We start from the raw sequence: 24,370 nt of genomic DNA, 5'->3' as shown, positions 1-24,370 counted from the left end.
GTACTGCCAGTATCTGGCTCACCATAAATACTCAAAACAATTAGATGTTATTCTCTTTATATTCAAAATGCCTACTACACACATGGCAGATGATAATATATATACCAGACACCCAGATAATGTATATACAAGGGGGCCTTGCAGGGTCTGACCTATAGTAGACCCGTAATAAACAGTGGCGATTTATTATTATTCTTTGTTATTGCTATTGACCTAAAGAAAAACATTCAGGCACACAAGCTGAAATAGTTACAGTGCTACTGGTGAATAGCTCCTTGAAAAAAACAGATCATTAGATCCACGTTACAAAGGGACACTTTTGAAACAGTAAAGAGCTTTCTCTTCAAAACTACCCAAAGATGGCCTGGGCTCTTTCCAGTGGTATAGAGGTCTCCAACCTTGGAGGTATCCAAATAGTGGTTGAGCACTGGATGAGAGTGTTAAAGACAAGATTCAGCATCAAATGGTCTTTATAAAAATTACCTTTGGGCTTCCCTGGTGGCGCAGTGGTTGAGAGTCCGCCTGCCGATGCAGAGGACACGGGTTCGTGCCCCGGTCCGGGAGGATCCCATATGCCGCGGAGTGGCTGGGCCCGTGAGCCATGGCCGCTGAGCCTGCGCGTCCGGAGCCTGTGCTCCGCAACGGGAGAGGCCGCAACAGTGGGAGGCCCGTGTACCGCAAAAAAAAAAAAAAAAAAAAAATTACCTTTAAGGTCTTCTCTGACCTTGAAACCCTCTGAGTCTACCTTCAAAATTATTTTCTGCCATGAAAACATTGGTTGTTACTATGCACCAGGGACACTGTTCTTAAGTTGAAGTAGAAGCTGAAATATCAGTGGAAAAAATGAAGGATAACATCCAATCTGGAACTACACAGAGAAAGCAACAACTTGGACTAAAAAAGGGACCTAATTTGGCACCAGAAACCAGGGTTTAAGCTCTTCACTTTCCTCATCTGTAAATTCATAAAAGCACATAATCAGCCTACCTCAGTTGTTTCCTAGGATTACGTTAGAGTGATAGACAAACATTAGTCAGTGTTTAAGGTCTCAATTCCGTATGTATCTCCTGTGCTTAACTCTCTTTCAAAGTTAAGAAAAGGTGAAGAAGGGGGAGGGGTGAAACTACTGGAGGTTCAGGTACTTTGAATCTTTAAGAATGCTTAAACAGGGCTTCCCTGGTGGCGCAGTGGTTGAGAGTCCGCCTGCCGATGCAGGGGACACGGGTTCGTGCCCCAGTCCAGGAAGATCCCACATGCCTCAGAGCAGCTGTGCCTGTGAGCCATGGCCGCTGAGCCTGCGCATCCGGAGCCTGTGCTCTGCTACAGGAGAGGCCACAACAGTGAGAGGCCCGCGTACCACAAAAAAAAAAAAAAAAAAAAAGAATGCTTAAACAGAAAAATCCCCGAAACCTAGATGTATTTCCAAGTCAGTTGTTGATATTGTGTAGTTATTGAAAATATGAAATCGCTGTTAGAATTTAGTATTAAGTACTCCATCTTTTGTCAACTGGGGGCAAAATATAATGAGCGGAACACATATCCACATTTTAATCATTAGTAATAAAAACCGCCTCAATGAGTTTTTAAATTCCACCTAAACAAAAAGGAAAAAGAGAATCTTACTTTTCAAAGATCGTTGTAATGTTTGTCCCAACCCTCAAGGAATAAAATTACGACTAATCAAGTTTCAAAGAGATTCAGCTGTTTTATGAAGACATTTTAAGCACCTGTTTTCCACAAGGCAATGAGCTGGGCATAAAAATAGGACATGAAAATAAATAACGCCTTCCTTTCCTGAAAGCAAGCCTCTATCATGTCCTGAGGCCGTGGCCATCACTAGCTGATGCTGGTATTCATGCCACAGTCATTTTATTCCAGTAACTAGCTCTACAGAAAAGGAAAGCGCATTCGGCCTCTCATCATTTGGCAATGGACTTGAGAAAACAAGGAGTTGTCTTTGCTGACAAGAATAAGGGTCAACCGGATGGGAAAACTAATACCTGCTGCTCCCAGGTTGCAAAATTTTCAAAAAACGCCTCTTGCAATGAGAGGAAATGGTGAACGCAGATCAGAAAGCAGGCAAGAGTTCATGGAACAGCTTGGAATGTTTCATCCAGGGGATGGCACAGGTTTAACAAATAAGCATACAGTAGCAGGAGGGATTAGTGCTGGGAAGAAAAATAATGCGGGTAAAGAAATGGAGAGTGTCGAAGTGGGTGTGTGCTGTTGGTGGGCGTGGGCACTTTGAGTGAGGTGACCCCGAGATCCCTCTGAGCAGGTGACTTCAGAGCCAACCTGAAAGAAGGGGAAAGGTCCCCGTGGGAATAACAACTGGGGCAAGCAGTCCAGGCAGAGGGATCAGCAAGTGCCAAGTCCTGTGATGGGAGGAGGAGGGGTGGGGGAGGGAAGGACTGGGAGTTTGGGGTTAGCAGATGCAAACTAGTATCCATAGGATGCATAAACAACAAGGTCCTACGTGTCCCTATAGCACAGGGAACTATACTCAATATCAATATCCTGTGATAAACCCTAAAGGAAAATAATATGAAAAGAATGTATATATGTATAACTGAATCACTTTGCTCTACAGCAGAAATTAACACAACACTGTAAATCAACTATACTTCAATAAAATATTAAAATAAAATAAAATAATTGATATTGTCATGTTGCTTGGATGGTGTCTTATTAAGAGGGAAGGAAAAGCTTAAGCTTCAAAATGCCCCACCATGATGGCACCCCGGGTCCAAGATGGTCCGTGGTTTCCGGAAGGCAGACTGGTTCCCAACTGGCCGAGATTCCGAGGAATGTCTACATTCTTTTCTTCCAGATCTTGGTTCTTCCTTTTCCCTGACCAACAAAAGCAATGCTCTGTGTAATTCTCCACCTGCAATCACCATGACCATCGCCCCCATGCCACCAGAATGAGTACATTTAAACTGTCCCTACTTTGTTGTATCACCCACTTGAGAGTCAAAGCAGGAGCATCATTTGGACCAAGTATTGGTCATCCCATGCCTAAGTTTAGGCTGCTGGGGGTCAGGGAGAGTGACCTTCTGGTTTCGGGAGTAGGAGGCAAGATCCATCCCTCAGAGATTCATACAATGGTAGATTCCCAACCCCAGAAAGGGATCAGATACTGAACTGACAAAGTCAAGATAAATGTCCATCACCCCTACTTAGAGATGCATCTTCTACCCTTTCCAAGACAGGGTCGTTCCCTTTGACACATACAACTCTGCTTTTTCCTGACTCATGTCAACCTCACACCATTCTCTCCAGTCAGTGGATCTCTGCCTTCCTTGTTTTTTCAAAAAATAGATGATGTTTCTTCTCCAGAAATAACTGATCCAATTAAACTTGACTCGACCTGAAGGTCAGACAATTACTCTTAGGCTAAACCCACACTTTCTGGAACTGAGTTGGAGGTGTGCTAGGGTGAACTCTAATTATAGAGTGCCTCTAGATAAAAATATCATCTTGCAAAGGAGTGCACTTAGAAACAGACTTGCCATGGTAGTGTAATTTACAGTTATAACTGTAAGAAAAGCTCAAGGATAGCAGCTTATAATAAAAAGCAAAGCAAATTAAATAATCAGTTCCTTTAAATACTGTGAAAGAGTATAAATAGTGTTGCTTTCTGAGTCAAAACTAACCTCATAAATTTAATTTGGAAACTAGCTAGGGAAGACGGACAGTAGCCAAGTCTCAAATTTGGCCTTACACCCAAAACATGTAGACCGAGACTGGGCTGTTCAGAATCAGTGCTTTGGGAGTAATGGTGACTACAAAATTACAACTGGCTAGTCCAGAAGCTTCTAGCAGCAGGAAAAGAGGCTCTTTGCAGAGAAATAAGTTCACATTGTCATATCCCAAAGGTTTATGATTAACTCTGTAGGGATGTGAGGTTCCTCACTGCAAAAAGAAAGTCAAACAAGAAGGTTCAAGGATCCATTTAAGCGAAGACTGCATAGTGCAAAAGCAGAAGCCAAGTTTTTAAGGAAACTAATTCCAGGTTATTTAAAAGATGTATGCTTAAAAGTAAGAGCTACAATCTGGGATCCTTACAGCATCTGATTTGGAGAGAGAGAGAGAGAGAGAGAGAGAGAGAGAGAGAGATAAACTAAATGGCATAAATAGCATCCTGCATTTGGCACTCCCCTCTTTATTTTCAGACAATTCTCTGGGACAGATGAATGGTTCCTTTAAGTCATATTTTATTTATGAAGTTCTTTAAACACATTTCTTTTTTCCCCTTCCAAGTAGGCATCAAAAAAAAAAAAAGAATAACAGTGCTCACAGCATGATGAATATATTATGAAATGATGTATTTATCTCAGCCAAAATTTTCAACAGAAAATTTCCGTTGGTCAAAGATCCTGGGACAGAACTCACTAGCCCACCGACCCTGAAGAGAGGCACCCATCAGAGCTTTGGGGTGGAACAGTTGTTCTTTGGAATACTTACTGGAGTAGGAGTCAGGAATTTGCAGAAAATGTGTTTGGGAGGAAGCAGTTGTCTATGCCAGGGATTCTAAGCCTGCATTGTCCTTTTCTTCATTTCATGTTTTACCACCTTGATGGCATTCTTCCTTATGCATTACTGTTACTCAATTATTGATAATAAAATCACCCAACCACACACATTCAAACAAAAGCTAACCTTGAATGAATATCTAAAGTTCATCTGCCCCATAAACAGCTCTTAATTTTGGCTTCCATATTTCTATTTAAGTAATCTAAACGTTGAAAAAAAATCTGTTCAAGAAATCACCTAGGTTTGAACTTTCAGGCTTCAGGCTTCTCTTCTTTCTCTGTATCCCACAGCACGAAATTTTCCTTGATACTCCTTCTGAAATGCTACCTACAGCTGCAGCCTCTTTCCAAGAATACTTCCCCCACCCTAAGCCGAGTCCTCATGCCCATGTGGACCACTGTGTTGGCACCATAGCTACTTCGATTTAAACTTTATTCCTGTGATGGTCATTTATGCTGTGCAAATATTTTCAGTCTTCTGCCTTCTGGGCACATGGTAGGATCGCACTTCTTGACCTCCTTGTGATTAGGTGGGACCACGTTACTGGTTTTGGTCAATGAACTGTGAGAAGTGACATCTGTCACTTCTGTGCCAGAACGTTCAATTGCACTTTCCGTCTGCCCCAATAAGCAGCAACTTTTGTTGAAAGTGGGGTAAGGGGATAAAGAGATTTGGAGCAATGTCTCCAGTCTGAGCAAGAAATAAGTCTCAGGGGACTTCCCTGGCGATCCAGTGGTTAAGACTCTGCACTTCCACTGCAGGGGGCACAGGTTCAACCCCTGGTCAGGGAACTAAGATACTACATGCAGTGGGGTACAGCCAAAAAAAAAGAAAAAAAGAAAAAGAAGTCTTGTTATAAGCCGTTAAGAGTCAGGGTTACAACCATAGCATAACGGAACTTATGCTGATTGATACACTCCCACCATCCTTTTTTTTAAAAAATAAATTTATTTATTTTGGCTGTGTTGGGTCTTCATTGCTGTGTGCAGGCTTTCTCTAGTTGTGGTGAGCGGGGGCTACTCTTCGTAGTGGAGCACAGGCTCTAGGCGCTCGGGCTTCAGCAGTTGTGGCTCGTGGGCTCTAGTGTGCAGGCTCAGTAGTGTGGCACACGGGCTTAGTTGCTCCACTGAATGTGGCATCTTCCCGGACCAGGGCTCAAACCCGTGTCCCCTGCATCGGCAGGTGGGTTCTTAACAACTGTGCCACCAGGGAAGTCCCTCCCACCATCCATCTTAAGCACTGTCACCAGTTAATCTGGTTGTCACTCCCCTGTCCAAATAACTCATCTCTATCAGAGTACAAACCCCCGAGATTGTCATTCAAGGCTTTTTACACCTTGGACCCAGGCTACTCTGTCAGCCTCACCTCCCCTTCCCCACCAACAGAGGAAATGGGACTCCTAAAAATTCGTGGAATGTGCCCCAGTTTTCTACCTTTGGTCTATGTTCTGTTTCTCAAATGCCCACATTGACAACCACACCCAGTATCTTCAACTAATGAAAAATGGGTAGAATTCACAAGTCCCCACGTGGACTTTTGCTCAGCACTCACCATGTTAACCCAAGTATTCATGTCTTTTCATTAACAGCTAAGAATTTTCCACACCGGCTCTCTCCAGTTCCTTCTATTCCCCCTTCTGGAGCTCCTATTAAACTTGTTAGAGCTGCTTATTTTGTCCTTCTGGACTCCTATGCTCTTTCATATATTTCATCTCCTTCTCTCTTTGCTGCATTCTAGGGAATTTCTTCACAATCCATCTTCCAGTTCATCAATTCTCTCTTCAGTTGAACCATCCAGGTTTCCTCCCAGGGCTACAGCATCGGGTGCTGTTTTTCTACTCTGGATTTTAGTTTCTTCTTCATTTTGGACCTCTGGGCCTATTTTAAAACTTTCCTGGATGCTCATCTAGGCATTTAATAGATGCCAATTTCACATTACCCAGCACATCTGGGTATTTATGAGTAGATACACTCCCAAGTTATCTTATAAAAGTCATAGTGCCACACACAAAAATTTCTAGTACTGTGTTTTGCACATACTTTTTATTTGTTGAATAAAGGAGTATTTGTGAATATGTACATAAACACATAGCGCGAGCACTAGATTTAGAGCAAGAATATCTGGGTTCTCATACGCAAAGCCACTTACCAGCTCTGAGGGCTTAGGCCAAGAACTTAATGAGTTCAGCTTCCTCGACTGTAAAACTAGGCTATTAGACCCGTGCAGCCCACCACACAGGTTTATTGCAAGGTTCAAATGCAGAAACATATGAAAAGTGCTATGAATACAACTTAAGAGCAATACAGTATAAATATAACAAGTAACAGCAATTGAATTTCAAGTCGAGGCGTACTTAATCACACCCTCGGGTTATACTGATGTACTGATGGAGTCAATATGAAAGTGACAAAATAGCTGATTGCTAACGAGAATGAATATGCTGCTCTTCTGAGCAGGGAGAATTCAGCAATATCCCGTAGCCCATCCCTGCAATGAATCACTCCCTAAACTTCATGAAGATGTCAGCGACCCACCATCAATAACTCTCTCACGGAAGCACAAGGGCCAAATGTCCCACGTTTATTTACATATGAAATGTGTTTAATACAGTTAGGATGGATATGGTTAGTGCATGACACCTGACAGCAGCAAGACCTTTTGAGGAACCGAACGTTGACTACAGTATCTCATGCAGGTATATCTATATATACACAAAAGAATTTCTTCTCTTAAAAAAAAAAAAGTACAAAACATGTTTAGGGATAAATACAAGATATAAAATGCAAAAGAAAACACAAAACACAAAACCAAAAAGTATAACTCTCCCAGAGAACTATAAACGTTTGGAAGGGACAAAAGAGTACCTCGGCTGCACTAAGAAAGCGGAACTACCGATGTTAACGATACTAATTGAAATGGCTGAACTAAACCCAGGTGGCTCAGTGCTGACTCGAACGGCCAACTGCAACACGCCGGCTGCTGCATCAATAAGGTGGAAGTTGTGCATCCCAAGTCTAAGTACCAGGACGTTTGGCAGTAGCACCCTGAACAGGAAACGCCAACTCTTTAGACAGCAAAGGGTTAAGTCAATTGTGATTTTTTTTTTCTCCTGTCAAGAGCCAGAGAAATACTTGATATTTTTAGTTGTGTCTTTGCAATAGTTAATAAATTACATGACAAAAGCTTGACTATATAAATCTATTGGTCTAACTATGTATTTGTAACTTTTACAGTAGTCCAGCCCTTTCGCTGCTATATCTCCTTGTGCTCTTTAGAAGTCAGCCTTGCAAATCGGCCCAGAAAGCCACCGCTGCCCCCAGCCACTCCGCACCCCCGTTTTTTCCCTTTAGGATACCCTCCTTCCCCATTCTGAGATGGAACTAATCCACGTTCCTTACTGGATTTCTGGCCCAAGTTTTCATCCCCCTACTGAGAAAGAAGCGACCTGCAAGGCTGCTTTCGACACAGTTTGGCCTGGAGAAGACGCCACACGCCGGGCTGCGGTCCTGGCGGGGCCGGCACTCCCTGGCGGAGCAGGCACGTTGAGGATAGTGCTAAGACACTTAAAAGTCCCTAGTGTTTTTGAGACCTACAGTCACCTACAATTTATGTAGTGAATTCTAAAAATTAAAAACACTAAAAAAGGCATTATCGTAGCCTGTAATTAGTTAACCCATTCAAATCTGTGACATACAAAATGGTTTATTTGAATTCAGGAACTGCCCCTGATACTAAGAACTGTTTTAAAGAAACAGTACAAAAAGAAAAATTCTAACTCAAATTAAAAAACAAAAACAAAAACCAAGAACGAAACAAAACAAAAAAACTTCAAAACATTTCCCACTAAATACTGATATAAACATGTAACAAAGAGTATAAAAAGTTATTCATTTAAATATATACAAACTCTTTTCAACTCAAATACTGTTTTAATACTTAATCGAGGAGGATATACAGGAGGAGGCGGAGAAGGGAGTGGAAGGCGGATATATTGCAACAGCCTAGACAGTACTGTTCACTCTATGAGAACTGCCAACGTTTTGTAAGAAATCTGTCTCTGTTTCCAATGTGGACCGGGACTCTCGGCGGGAAGGGTGCGCGGCTATTTCTCTGCCGAGCTCACTCTCTTGGATTTGATGAAGGCCATGCCGTGGGTCCGCATGTGGGCGTTTAAGGCAGCTTCCGTCTCGAACGTCTTTGCACACACTTTGCATGTTCTGTCCGACACGGGGCCGTCGGCCGGCGCGTCCTCTGGGCCAGGCTTGTTCTCCTGCTGGCTCTCCTCACCGGCCCCGTTCTGCTTGGCCGCCGGCTGCGGCTCCTTCAGTTTGTGGACGATGAAGAGGTGCCGGGACAGGGAGACGTGCGACGTGTAGCAGAGGCCGCACTCGCGGCACTGGTGGGACGAGCCGTCCGACTTGTGCTGCGGGATGTGCTCGTGGAACTGCAGCAGGTTCTCCGTGGTGAAGCCGCACACGGCGCACTTGTGCACCTTGAACACATTGATCTTCAGCTTCTTCAGGGGCTGCGTGATGGCTCCTCGGGGAGGTCTGAACTCTAAAACGGGTTCTTCCAACTTCCGCTTGGGACTGGGAACCTTGGAGAGAAAAACAGAGCGGGTGACGCACTGAAAACCGGTCTCTGGGCGGGTGACGGGCGGTCGGTGCTCGCGGGCTCCAGGGCTGCGGGGAAACGTGTCCCAGGAGCGGGGGGGTGCGGGCTCCTGACGGCTGCGCGGCCGCCACCCCACCCAAGGGTCGTGCCTTCCAGCCCCCCGACAGAGGTGGACTCAGCTCCAGGATGACCAGGCATCCTCCATCAGCCGGCTCGGTAGGACAGACAGGTCCCGGCCCTCGTGGGACGCAGGCGCCAATGGAGTGACAAACAGCCATGAAGGAGCCAGCGTGCAGTGTGGCAGGGACAGCCTGAGCCAGGAGGCCACATGGGGAAAGGGGTCCAGGAGGCAGGCCAGGGGGGCCGGGGCAGGGTGACCAGGTGAGTGCGCAGATGAGGCCAAGGAGAGGCAGGGGCCGGGCGGACTGAAAAGCACCTCGTGGAGGAGAAGATGTCTGCACTTGTGCTCTTCCCGAGACTCAGATGGAGCCACCCGAGCCTCCCCGGGTCTCCTAAGCGCCCTTTCCTGCCCACTCACTTCCCACTCCTTCCCCTCTGGCCCCATCAAATCGTCTCCCTTCCAGCTCTCTAAAAATCCAAGCCGAGGGGACGCCCTGTCCTCCCAGCTCCGCGGCCGTCCTGCTTTTCCGCCTTGACCTAAAGCTGCTCCTGCACGTACATTCTTTAATTCCACCCCCGCCTCTCCATCACTTGAGGGAAGGGGTTACAATTTAATGCAACACGACTCTGACTTGTATTCTTTTTTTTTTTTGCGGTACGCGGGCCTCTCTCTGTTGCGGAGCACAGGCTCCAGACGCGTAGGCTCACCGGCCATGGCTCACGGGCCCAGCCGCTCCGCGGCATGTGGGATCTTCCCGGACTGGGGCACGAACCTATGTCCCCTACATCTGCAGGCGGACTCTCAACCACTGCGCCACCAGGGAAGCCCCTGGCTTGTATTCTGATGTCAACGATTAACTCCTTGAAAGCACACACAGGCTTTTACCCAGGAACGTTCCAGACGCAGCACAGGGCCAAAGACAGCAGGTCTCCTGTCTGCTTTACTGAAACAGCACTTGCACACACACACTGTGTACTCAGGTTAGTATACGTTCTGTTGTCTGCTTCAAGTTCACTACCTACTGATAAGGCACTATCTACGAATCTTATCGTAATCCTTTATCAGTACAAAGAGAAGCTAAATGGAATCATTTTTGATTAGGTACCTCTCACAACCAATACACTGCCAATGAAAAGGAGTCTAGATTCACACAATCCCCTGGCTAAGAGACAACTTCTGTGAGTCAACATAAAATTAAAAAAATTTTATATGTAAGTAGATCAATCCCTAAAGTTGTGTCTGGAAGGATACAGAAGAAACTTAATAAAGGTTACCTTTTAGGAGCAAGATGAAAGCTCAGAACGAGTGCAGAGAGAGCGTCCCTATTATTTTAAAGCTTTATGCACAGTCTGAATTTTTAAAACTGTGTAACCGTAGAATAATTTAAACGCAAAAAAAAAATGGCAAAAGCAAGTCAACACAACTTCACTGTAAAGAGAACACGTGCAGTGTTTGACCTTGGTATCTTCTTTTATTTCTGTTTCCTCCTCATTGGTGGCTTCTGTCATTTCTTTCAAGTCAGGATCCTTAATTCCGTGCATGAGTTGGATATGTTTCTCCAGCATTAACCGTTTCGTGAAGGTACGCCTGGAGTCTGGGCAGTGCCTGTGAGGAAAAAGACAAGGAAATAACCTACTTGCTTTAAAGGAACTGACTGAGGCGCACATTCACTGCTGAAAGCCCTCAGCCAGCCGACAGCCCGCTCAGAGGGGCCAGGGTCGTCTGCATGAGTACCACTGGTCCAAAGCGAAAGAGTAATTTTGCTATGCATCATAGTTTCCAATTGGTGAAAAAAAAAAAACAAAGCTCTTGCAGCTTTTGTTAAAAGTTTTCTATCAGTTTTTGTGTCCTTACAGGACCAGCCTAATTTGGGTCTGATGGAGTATTTATTTTCTGAGTTTGGTTAAAGTATTACTTAATCCGTTATTCTAGATGGCTGTAATTTTAACATGGAGAACATTAAATTTCAAAAGTTTTCTTTCCAGTGACTCAGACTGTTCCCTCAGAATTTACGTCATGAGACACTTTAACAGGAAGAAAGTCCCTGCCTGACTCCTTCACGCTGGTGTTAATGATTCCTGTCCACTTTGCCGTAACACAGACAAGACAGACTGTCTCTCCATCAAATTCCTCATCAAAGCACAAATGCAATATGCATGGTTAGAACCGCAGTGCTCAAATACATGTGTTCAGTCAGTCGATTAAAATGCAGAAAACTGTGACCAGATATCCAAAACTGGTCAATTATTTAAATTGTCATTTCAGCTTGTGCAAAATTGTTAATGATGATTACAGTTTTTCTTTAGAAGATATGAATTTATCATTTTCTTCATCAAACAGGCCAAAAACAGGTAAAGGAAAGTTAATGACCATGGTGATGACAGATACTCTAAGCCAGACATCAAGAATACCACTGCAGCGAAGGTAGATGGAAAGTTCCTCACGGCTTATGAAGAACCAAATTTGCTGTCTTCAGAGAGGTTTCTAAGAATTTTATAACGATTGGCTCCCAATTCTGATGATATCCTGTTAGAGACGCTCTATGGGGCAGCAGTGGGAACCAGCACCAACACCAAAGAACCAACGAAGTTAGCTGGACAATCCTGGCACTGTACTGCCTTACAGGCACTTCACGAGGAAATGAACACACCTGCTAGAGGAAGGACTGTGCCATCCACGCCAGCCTTCCTTTCCATTTTCTCAGCCCAGGGTTTCCTCCTAAATTCACTGATTCTTTCAATGCAGTCTCAACATACAGTCTGTATTTACAGCATGTTCTCATCTCACCAAAATCACTCCTGGCTTCAATTTCACGGAAGGAGGGTCCCTGTTTTCCTACCCAAGAAACTTTCCCTAACTAACCAAGACACAGCAAAGCAGCAGCGATCTGGCAGCCGACTTTCTCACGTTCCCTCAGCCACATGGTACACGGAGCCCTGCTTTCATCATGGCCACACGCTGGCTACATGGCTTCTGTGTCGTTTAGTCCTCTTTTATGAGAAGTGCCTTAAAGTAAGTAACCCTGTTACATCACCTCACTTCAGGCATGTTCTGAGTGGGTGAGAAAGCTTTCTCACTAATAATAAGCTAATAATCTCTGACCTTCATATACAAAGAAGAATCTCATGGACTGTCCACTCAGTGGGTTCACCCTCTCAGTTCCTTGAATTTGGTCTCTAACCAACAGTGTGTGCTGAGATGAGGGATGCACTGCAGCCAAGGGGCAAACGTCCAGTCCAGGAGGACTCCATGACTGGCCCCACCAGGGCCCGCTCTGAACCCTGAGTAGATCCACCAGCCCAAATGGCTTACTGCTGCTGCCAACTCACTGTGTGTGAGAGACCGCAGGGCATCTCATTCAACCGTGCACCTACCTGCCCGTGAGCCACTTCCCCAAAAGTCTCAGCAATAAAATGCCTATCTCTGTATAATGGATAAGAACATAGGTGGGAATTCCCTGGCAGTACAGTGGTTAGGACTCTGTGCTTTCACTGCTGAGGGCCCGGGTTCAATCCCTGGTCGGGGAACTAAGATCCCACAAACTGTGTGGCCAAAAAAAAGAACAAAGGTAACATAAGAACATACAAAGGGTGGGCAAGGGACTGCCCCTTTTTATTTTAATATTGTTAAGTGTTACAAACCAAGCAAGAATGGTCTGTCAAGACAAAATACAATTCCGAAAGGAAATCCATACACCATGGAGCAGAGAATGGGAAAATGGAAAGTTAATGGTGAAATGGGAAAAACCTTCGAGAAGTTCCAGGCTAATCCTTTCACTGTGCTTCCCACATTAGAAATCACGACTTACGAGCAGGTATAAACTTTCCTGATGCCTTTGTGCTTGATCCGGTTGTGACGGCACAGGCTGTGGGATGAGCTGAAAGACTTGTCACACTGGCGGCAGGGGTGCTTCTTCATTTGCTTTATTAGGAGAAAAGGAAAGAAAGTCAATTGAGAGAACAAAAACGGAAACACTTTACAAATTAAAAACTCTTTTGTAAGAGTCTAAGTATCATTGCTGTTTAGCAATACAGTAACAAGACTAGAAGATTTTAAAGATGTAAATGAGGACTTGCCTGGTGGTGCAGTAGTTAGCCTGCCAATGCAGGGGACACGGGTTTGAGCCCTGGTCTGGGAGGATCCCACAGGCCACGGAGCAACTAAGCCCGTGCGCCACAACTACTGAGCCTGCCTGCGCTCTAGAGCTTGTGGGCCACAACTACTGAGCCCACGTACCACAACTACTGAAGCCCACGTGCCTAGAGCCAGTGCTCCGCAACAAGAGAAGCCACTGCAATGAGAAGCCCGCGCACCGCAGTGAAGACCCAATGCAGCCAAAAATCAAACAATCAATCAATCAATTAAAAAAAAAAAGTAACAGGGGCTTCCCTGGTGGCGCAGTGGTTGAGAGTCCGCCTGCTGATGTAGGGGACGCAGGTTAATGCCCCGGTCCGGGAGGATCCCGCATGCCGCGGAGCGGCTGGGCCCGTGAGCCATGGCCGCTGGGCCTGCGCATCCGGAGCCTGTGGTCCACAACGGGAGAGGCCACAACAGTGAGAGGCCCGCATACCACAAAAAAAAGAAGAAAAAAAGTAACAGAAAGGGTGGGCAGGGCTGGAGTAGTCACGGAGGGGTTCATTTCTAGAGAACACTTTATCATAAGACTAAAAAACTATTTTTTCCCTTAAAAACACTTATGATTTTGATTCAACACAAACACCCAGATAGCTGAAAAGAAAACATTACATAAATTTTCTTTGCCTAAGAGACGTTATTTTTAAAAAGCAGATAACCTAGAAAAACAATTCTTCAGCAGATACCAAATAAAGCCATTAGTTAATTTGTTATATCCAGAAAGAACAGGTTTCCTTCTCCAATATGCCATTTTAAACTACATCTCTGGCTAATTTTAAACATTTTAGCTTCTCCACTAATAACTAACTATTCCTTAAATAGGGAAAGAGTTTTCCAAGAATGCTTTTTGTTTTAAATGATACCATTTGGTTATCTCAAGAACACAAGCTTGAAACCACTTTGGGGATATTGCCTGTTGGTATATGTAGAGTGTGTGTGTGTGTGTGTGTGTGCGCGTGCGTGTGTGTGTGTGCTGGGGAGGGACACTGAGAAAGCAAGAGAGCGCGATCAAGAGATATATAAAAATCAAAGTGAAAGTTTCCCACTTTGGCTAAGACATAACGTTAATTCAACAGATTCCCATGTGGAACCTTTGAAGTCAAATTAGTGGCTTAACGTTTAAAACAAATTATTTGGGCATGATATGTACTGCAGTCTGGAAGTAATGTCATATCACAAGGAAATGAAATCAAGAAAGAACTGTTCGCCTTATGAATGAAACAAATTTGGCTCAGCCCTCGTGAAAAATAGGGATGAAGAAGGAATAAGTTCTCACGTGAAATTGGGTTACTATCTTTGGCAATAAGAAGAGATAAGCAAGCAACTGTGACCTAAGCGATAAAGGAATGATGGTTTGTTTTGGTTTTTTTTTTTTTGCGGTATGCGGGCCTCTCACTGTTGTGGCCTCTCCCGTTGCGGAGCACAGGCTCCGGACGCGCAGGCTCAGCGGCCATGGCTCACGGGCCCAGCCGCTCCGCGGCATGTGGGATCCTCCCGGACCGGGGCACGAACCCGTGTCCCCTGCATCGGCAGGCGGACTCCCAACCACTGCGCCACCAGGGAAGCCCAGAAATGATGTTTTTTAAAAAATTATTTTTACATTAATCACCTGACAAACACATCCTTATTCAAGCTGGTAAGCAAAGCTACTCAGGCGGCTGAGAGGAGTCCCAGAGATGGGCTGGCACCTTTTCTCCACCACTCACAAACCACGTGATGGGGGAAAGTGTCCCAACCTCCATAAACACCCACTCCCCAAGCTGCCAAGTGGGGATCACAGCAGTGCTGTCCTCAGAGAGGGTGCTGGGGGAAGGGGGCTGCTGAAGGGCTAGCACAGTGCTCGGGACAGAGAAATCCTCAATATGTGTTACTTTATTAGTAATAATAAAGTTACATATCCAAGTTTCATTTTTTAAAAAGTGGAAAATACTATCTTTTAAAGAAAGCCAATCAGCCCGGCGGACGTTGAAAAGGTCTTGAACCCAGACAAAGGCAAAGGAGGAAGTTCCTTCTCCAAGTTAAAGATGCAAGTCGTACCATTGCTTGTACTGTTTTCCTAAGCATATCCCCGGGATATATGCACATACATCATATATCCCAGACTGTAAGAATCATCTCTGGGGGAAAAAAGAGAGACACAGAGAACAAAGCAAGTGACCAACTAGTGCCTGAGACATCCTGTCCCTTCTGCTTCATAAAAATTTTTGATCACATTAAACAGGCCATCCCTAGTCTCTTTTATTAGCATATGTAGCCAGAGAATGAATAAGAGGTTTCTTTTACAATAAAACTTTAAGTCAAGAACAGTCAGTTATGAATAGTTCTACTATGTTTCAATAAAGGTTTTTAACATCTACGAATACCTAACTCCTGTTGAATTCTGTACATATAAGATGGACAGTGTTAAGACCACCTGGGAGAGTTGAAACACAAGACATCTTTCTGAAAGCAAGACAGTTGTAGCAAATAATCATAAAGGAGGGAGACAATGGAAGTATATCTTTCTAAGCACAGAACAGGGCAGAGACCTCAGAGACATGCAGACTGGATTTTCTATTATGGTGAAGATTTTAATATTCTACTTCTTGTTACTGTGTAGTTATATTAATATCAAATCAAAATTGTAATAGAGAAATATCAATAAAGAAATCCTCAGAAGATAATAAATGAAGAGCAGCTTAGCTAAATCAATAATTATTATTTTCAAAAAGAGTTGACAATGTATGAGATACTCTTTTTCAACATCTTTATGAAAAAAATTGCAGAAATGAACTGTGCAATCTCAAAACAATGGGGCAAGGTTTCAAAATCACTGGTGACAAGAAATCTACAAGTTAAACTCCAGTTTCCAGATCAAACCTGCCATGTTCACAATATCTAACAAGACAAATGACTTTCTTCTTTGTTAAATTTTAAATACTAACCTGTTTAAAGGTGCTTTGCCTAATTTATCTTCATAACTTGTATCTTCAATATTATAATAGTTCATACTGCTACTTTATGACACAGGAAGCAATTTTTAATCAAACAAACATGGGAAAAAACAGTATTAAGATAGTGTAGGACTTCCCTGGTGGCGCAGTGGTTACGAATCCGCCTGACGATGCAGGGGACAGGGGTTCGAGCCCTGGTCCGGGAAGATTCCACGTGCCGCGGAGCAACTAAGCCCGTGCGCCACAACTACTGAGCCTGCGCTCTAGAGCCCGCGAGCCACAACTACTGAGCCCACGTGCTGCAACTACTGAAGCTCTCACGCCTAGAGCTCGGGCTCCGCAATAAGAGGAGGCACTTCAATGAGAAGCCCGCGCACCGCAACGAACACCCAACACAGCCAAAAACAAATAAATAATTAACTTAAAAAAAAAAGGAAAAAGAAAGTGTAAAAGTCTATCATGATTCTGTTTTCAAGACTTTTAACGTCCTTTACTTCTGCTGGCTCCAAGGCTGCATAAACTGATATGAACAGAACCAGGGCCTTAAGTGCACTTTTTATAGTTAATTAAAATCAGAAAAGAAATTTATGAATTATAAACTATTTTGTTTTTAAAGAGAACTCTTTAAAGAAATAGTGAACTAATAAGCTGGAAGGGTCTGAAAATTTTGCTAAAACGTTAGGAGCAAAATATCAAATAAAACACTTGGGTACACCTCCTAAACCTTCTCCCTAATCTCCAATTTTTGACTCTTTTACCTTTGTGTCCTTCTGGAAAGAAAGCGTTATTATTAACTGCTCTTACCAAACAAACTCCTTTGTTCTAAATGCCCCAGCCCTGGGCTCAGGTCTGAGCTCTGGGATTTTAAATGCCTCTGAAAGCCATTCTTTTTGGATGGCACTTGGTGGATGTGGGCACTCTCACGACCAGACATTTCCATGCTGATAACCAGTCCCTTCCTGTCTCAGGTGACTCTGAAGAAGTTAGAGGGAGAAAAGCCACAACTTCACACTCCCATCTGGCCAGACACCCACTCATCTCCATCTCTTCTGCGATTCCCTCCTCCACGAGATATCTGCCTCACACCAACATGCACAGGGCCTCCTTGACGGACCAGCACACGTCCAGGAACAGCCACAAGTTTAAGATAAAACGGGAGCGAAGTTATTCCCAAAGCACGCTGACACACATCCTTTAGCTCTATCATAGCGGTTTTGATGAAAAAGGAAAACCATACCAACTGCATAATTTACGCCTACCACAGCAGCAATCCCTCAGAATTTAACTCCTAAAACCCTGGACCCTTCCACTTGGGAATCTATTCTACAAATAAGCCCGCACATGGTACAGTCAGTTCTGAATTAAGACAACATACACAGAACACATGCTCTAAATCACTGAACTATGCAGAATCAGGCAACAAAACCCACAAGACTTCCAGCAACAATGAAGTTCAGGGCATAACATTCAAAAACTGCCAATGACTCATTTAATAAAAACTAAACTAGCATGGATTTACACGTTAAACGGTTAAGAAACACATATTAGGTGCTGCAAAAAATGTGGCACTTTACCTTGAAAAAGACCTTCAGTTTGCTTGTGGAAGTGAGCGCCAGGGGGCTTGCTTGAGTTTTTCTGAAGTGGTGTAAGGAGGGTTATCTGAAATTGGAGGGAAGTTTTAACACCAGGTGTGGACCTGTGTGACTCAGCCCATGGGGAGATGAGGTCACTGGTGAAGGCAGAAGGTGTGTGCACAAGTGTGTCGGGTGTACTCCTACACAACTCTGTTGCACAGTTTTCTATGCTCACCTAGTGTTTCTCAGGGATGGAATCACACGAGCAAACTCAGAACTCACATTATGCTTCAACTGTTCCCTGATGTATCAACTACATTGGAACAAATCTGTGTTTTCAACATAGGCATTACAGCAGAACTGACCTTACATACAAGGTTATTCACTGCAGCACTGTGTGTAAGGGGAAAAGATGGGAAAAAATGTGGGCCCATCCAAGGAGGAATGGTTAAGTAAATGATAGGCACTCAAAACAATATTCTTGTCATGCAGCGGTAGAAAAGAATGAAAGATCTCAAAGCACTGATATGAAAAGAACTGTAACATAAATTACATGGAGACGGAACTGGTGCAGAAAATTATATTAATAACCTGTGTTCTGTGTTAAAAAGAGGTAAAAATGAGAACACAGATGCATATAGGATGATACTGGCATAGAGAAACTTCAAGGGTGGCAAGGGTTGAAATGAGGCTTTTAACTGCATTCCTTCATACTGTTTGGATTTTTGAACCATGTGAATATAGCTCATATAAAAAAAAATTTTTGTTGTTGCCTCAAAAAGATCTTAGGTCAGGTTCACTGAGGTATTAATTTACGAAATGTAAAATTCACTTTTTAATGAGTTTTGGGAAATGGATACAGTTAAGTAACTGCCACTACAATCAAGATATACAGAACAGTTCCATCACCCCCCAAATTCCCATGTGCCCCTTTAGAGTCAACCCCTCCTTCCTACACCCAACTCTTGAAAACCACTGATCTGTTTTCCACCCTACAGTTCTGCTTTTTCCATTTGGCACATACGTGGGGCCATGTAGTATAATGTGTGTGGTTTTGTGAGCCTGGCATCTCTCACTCGGCACCACGCGTCGGCAACTCTATCGAGTGTATCAGTAGTCCGTGCTTCTCACTGTAGAGCAGTACTCCGTTGTAGGGACAGACCCCTGTTTGTTTATCCATTTACCAGGTGAAGGACTTCTAGGTTGTTTCCAGTTTTTGAAAATTATTAAAGTATACAGTATAAACGATAAACATTCATGGACAGGTTTTGGTGTCGACATACGATCTTATTTCTCTTGGGTAAATACCTAGGAATGGGATTACTGGGTCCTATGGTAAATTACATAAGAAACTGTCAAAGTGTTTTCCAGATGGCCGTACTCTGTTTTTCCACCAGCAATGGATAAGAAGAGCTCCAATGGCTCTGCAGCCTTCCCAGCATTTGATATTGCCATTTTATTTTACTTTATTATAGCCATTATCAAGGGTGGCTAGTGGTATTTCATTGTGGTTTAATTTGCATTTCTCTAATGACTAATGGTAGTAAGGTAAAAATTTTTCAGTTAACAGATAAAATACCTATTTATATGGTGTGCCTCTTCCTCCAAAGAAAAGCCCTGAACTCTGTTTTTGGCTTTTTATTTTTATTTTTATTTATTTATTTTTTTATTTTTATTATTATTTTTTTTTTTCCGTACGCGGGCCTCTTACTGTTGTGGCCTCTCCTATTGCGGAGCACAGGCTCCGGACGCACAGGCTCAGCGGCCACGGCTCACGGGCCCAGCCGCTCCGCGGCACATGGGATCCTCCCAGACCGGGGCACGAACCTGTATCCCCTGCATCGGCAGGCGGACTCTCAACCACTGCACCACCAGGGAGGCCCGGCTTTTTATTTTTATTTCAGGAGGAATTTCACTCTCTTGTAAGGTCCTTGAAAACAGAAGCTGTGGATCATTCATCCTTATAGCCCTGGCATTCAGCATACAGAAAACACTCAGTAAATAGTCACTGTGTAAATGAATAAAAGAAAAAAATAACTGAATACACAATTATCTACTGGAAAAATATGAGCATGTTCTACAAAGTGTTCATAGAATAACAAATTTACCATAAAGTCCTGGACAGAGAGCAAGCACTGCTTGTTCCTGGAAGATGGGTGAGGTGTGGGCATGTTTAAATCCTGATAAGAGCCTCTAAAAAACAAAGACACCGAGGACAGAGGTGGGGAGACAGGGAGGGACTCACACAGAAGGAAGAGCACATCCTCCTGTGGACTGGAGATAAGGCTCCGTCCATAAACAGGTGCAATGTTTACACGGCCCACTGGGCGGGTGAAGGGACTGGGAAACTGAAGGAACTCCTGCCTGGCAGCTTCCATATCAAAGTGAAGTAACACGATGCATCTAGATGCTGCGGCTTTCACGTTCTTTCTCTTACTGTTGCCAATTATAAAAATAACAAATGGTTATTGCAAACTAAAAGAGAATGAGATTGCTTCTAATCTCACCAACTGAGGTAAACACTATCAATTTCTAGCTATATATCCTGCCCACGTCTTTTCTGGATACACGGATTCACATGTATTTATGAGTCTGTATTATACATATTGATCTGTCACCTGATTTTTTGCTTGTAAAGCACACACAGCTACACATATTTTGATGATTCCACATTCTTCTGAATCCACCATTGTATTCTATTGTATAAATGGACCATAATCCATTTAACTATCTTCTATTAAAGATTTAGATTATTTCAACTTTTACAGATGAAATTTTCTATAGTCAACCAATTACTTCCTTTGGATAGATTTCTGAAAATAGACTTTCAGGTTGTAAAAATGTTAAGGCCCTGTGACCCTTCTTGCTGAACTGTCCTCAAAAAGGATACCAGTGACCTAAGTCGGTGTCTCTTCATCAGGAGTCTTCAACACCAGGTCACATGCTTCAGCTCTGCCAAAGTGAATGGTAAAAATTCTACTGCACTTTTGTTTCTCTCCGAGGCCTAGTGATGCTGGACATCTAGGCACAAACTCCTGAGCCATTGATACTTCCCTGGGGAACTGCCCGATCACATCCTTTCTGCGGTTTTCTATGCAGTGAGGGCTGGAGACGGCAGGTGGGGAGCTCAGAGTGCAGACAACAGAGCCTTGCACACCATGGTGAGGGCTCCGGATCGTCCATGAGCGCGAGGAGGGGACACTGAAGGGTTTGAGCAGAGGACCAATATGACCGACACAGTTTAGATGTGTCACCCCGGCTGCCAAGTGTGGAAGCAGGGAGCCAGGGCACAGGCTCCAGGGGAGAGATCCTGTGCCCTGGGCTTGGGGGAAAAGGGTGATGATAAGTGGTTAGATTTGGTATGTACCTCCAGGGTAGATGTATGGATGGGCTGAATGTAGGTGACAAAGAAGAGAAAAAGAGGGGTCAAGCATCACTCCAAATTCTTTGGCCTGGGCATCGGTGGAGCAGTTACCAGTTGAGAAAACAGGGGAGAAGCAGGATTAGGGAAGGAGAGGAATCAAGAGTGACATTTTGGATACGTTAAGTGTGAGAAGCCCATTGGAGATCTAAGCAGAGATGTTAAATAAATAGGTGGTTAGTCCGGATCTCAGGGGAGAGGTCTGGCTGCAGATATAGATCTGTGAGTCACTAGGACATAGATGGCACTCTGAGTCATGGGCCTGGATGAGAACCGTCTGAGAGTCAAAGGACACATCAACGTCATAAGATGATAAAGACCAAGAAGAGCTATCGATGAGGCAGGATGAGAACCAAGAGAAGACAGTGCTTAAGAGGCCCAGCAAAGAAAGCACTTCTAGGAGGACAGAGCAGACGAGTGCTTCAGGCAGGTCAACGAAGACGCCAACTGGGAAACCCAAGCCCCCTGAACTCAGGGACACGGAAGCACTGGACAGGTGGGCAAGAGTGGCTTTGGTGGAGTGGTGGGACGGAAGTCTGAACAGGAGAAGGAAGCAGGGAACAGAAGGACAGACAACGATTCCAGGGAGATTTATTACAAAGGGAGGGAGAGAAAAAATGGCAGTAGGGAAGGGGGGTGAGGAAGGCTGCTTTGCTAGGATAAGGGTACCAGGGCAGAGCTTTATGATGCTGAGAAAGATGCAGGAGAGAGTGGACAAGTGCGGGCGGCTGTGACACCCTCGAGTGGTCAACAGGGGGCTGGATGGAGCGTGCAGATGGATGGGCTGCCCTCACAGGGGGCGGGGACACGGGATCATCCTTTGTCATGGGAGACGACACAGTATTTGAGATCAGATGCAACAGGGTTTTCACTGCACCGTCCCCTTATGTGTAAGGCAAAATCCAAACTTCTTGGCTTTCGAGATGGTCCACAATCTAATCCTCAACCCACCATTTTGACTACATCTCCTGGGACTTTATAAACCTTCCATTCAAAGCCTCTCAAATCCACCATCTTCTGAAGACCATGACACATTCCTCCCTGCTCTTCTGAGACAGCTTTCCCTCTCCTGGACGCCCATTCACACCCTTTCCCCCTCCAGCCAGCTCAGCTCTCAGGTCCTTGGTGGGCCTTCCCGATCTCTCCAGCCACCTGCCTCTCCTTCTCTTGCCCATATCCCACACAGCTACGAGTGAACCTCTGGAAACACACATCTCAATGTGTCCCTTCTCTCCCTAAAGCCCACCTGGCATTCTCTGTAGCTTCAGGGAATTAGGCCGTTGGACTTGCCCACCTCACCTGTCCCAGCCTCCCACTGCCCCCTTCCTAGAGCATCACACTCCAGTACTACGTGCTGGCAGTCACTTGGCAAAGCCATGATGGTTTGCACCACATATCCGTTCTCTGCCTGCTCATCTGCACACAGGGCGAATCCCTCTTGTGCATCCTCCAGATACTTATGTGGATAGTATGAGGTAGCATTTCTTCTGTGCAGCCTTCCCGGGCATCTCCCCACCCCTGCTGATGCTCCATGGAACAGTGATGTTCAAGTCTGCTTCCCTGTACCTTAGATGTAAGTCTAATTCTTCTCTTCCACGTATCAAACCCAATTTTAATTTTTTTTTTTTTTTTTTTTTTGCAGTACGCGCGCCTCTCACTGCTGTGGCCTCTCCCATTGTGGAACACAGGCTCCGGACGCACAGGCTCAGTGGCCGTGGCTCACGGGCCCAGCCGCTCCGCGGCACGTGGGATCCTCCCGGACCGGGGCATGAACCTGTGTCCCCTGCATCGGCAGGCGGACTCTCAACCACTGTGCCACCAAGGAAGCCCCAATTTTAATTTTTAATTTCACTCTATCTTCCTGCGATTTCTTTTAAGGCTGGACTATATTTTATTGCTCGCTTTATTCACAGAGCCTCAACAGGTACTGAGCTAAAATCTGAATTGAATGCACCTTTCGCTTAGCATTTAATTACGTTAACACCTTGTGATGATCCTAAGACTCTTGTTTCATACCCAACTCAAACTAGTTTTAGCTTTAGAAGTATTTATCCTTTCTTTTTCTACCCAACTATAAGCATCTATAAGGGCAAGAATTACATTTCACACTTTGTCTGAGCTCCCTCATAGCAAACACTATGCAATTTGATAAATATTTATAGAAAAAAAGAAAGTTACATACGGAAGAACAAACATGGTGTAAAGCTAAACATTCCCTAACTATGAATGAATGGCCTCTTCTAAACAGTTTCAGAACTGTATCTTATTCCTATAATATGCAAGTACCCAGAGGCACCAAAGACTTTAAAAACATAACAGTATAGACTGATAACCTGAACAGGTGAAAAATCTATATATATATACATATAGTCTAATATATGCCTCCTGTAAAATAAATTAGCTTTTCTACAGAATAAAAATGTACTCAGATTACATATAAATTATAACTCAATAAGTTGATAATTAAAAAAGAAATTCACTAAAGAAACATGTATCATTAGCATATGTATTAAATAAATAAAAGGTATAATTTGCATTGTGAGAATTCTTGAAACTTTTCACCAGGATAAAGAAAAATTAATGTTTCATTAGTATTTAATTCATCTATTCCTATTAGATCCGGATATAGTCAGTATGTGCCCACAAAACTGTAAAGCTTTCACTCTATATGAGTATTACCTACAGTCATGGATGGTGAATCACAAGAAATAAACCTGCTCACCCAAACCACCTATGCTCTCTTAGAAAATGGTCTTGTACGCACACAAGTAGAGTAGCCTTCCTCCGAAATCTGGAATACTGTGGGTCATAAATTCTAGTCTTTTCTGAGAGAATTTAATATTTAGGACACTAGTGAGATTTTCCAGTCTCACTACATCTAAGAATAGACAAATAAAAAGGTATTTAGGTGAACACAGCACAGGAAGCTCAAACTTCATACATGTGAAAGCATCAAGAAAAATAATTTCTGAGTAATAAACCATCCAAGCTTCTACAAATTGGAACTGAGTGGTTTGGGGGAAATACATACAGAGTA

The 24,370-nt window shown here is 44.0% G+C and overlaps 1 protein-coding gene across 15 annotated transcripts in view; it reads right to left on the bottom strand.

Moving 5' to 3' along the window:
• Positions 1 to 7,100: 7,100 nt before the first annotated feature.
• Positions 7,101 to 24,370, bottom strand: part of ZNF532 (zinc finger protein 532) — a 113,369-nt gene continuing 96,099 nt past the window's right edge. For all 15 annotated transcript variants that reach the window (XM_082641152.1, XM_082641163.1, XM_082641160.1 and 12 more), the window contains 3 exons: positions 13,080 to 13,192; positions 10,729 to 10,876; positions 7,101 to 9,133 (listed from right to left, as the gene is read on the bottom strand). In XM_082641152.1, coding sequence (XP_082497278.1) covers positions 8,639 to 9,133; positions 10,729 to 10,876; positions 13,080 to 13,192 — 756 coding nt within the window. In that variant the 3' untranslated portion in view covers positions 7,101 to 8,638. The remainder of the gene's footprint in view (positions 9,134 to 10,728; positions 10,877 to 13,079; positions 13,193 to 24,370) is intronic.

This window comes from Mesoplodon mirus (assembly GCF_964341445.2).
Source record: "Mesoplodon mirus genome assembly, chromosome: 13".
In the NCBI taxonomy this organism is placed as follows: Eukaryota; Metazoa; Chordata; class Mammalia; order Artiodactyla; family Ziphiidae; genus Mesoplodon; species Mesoplodon mirus.
Note: the sequence above shows the minus strand (reverse complement) of the source record. Positions and strands in the feature narration are given on the sequence as shown.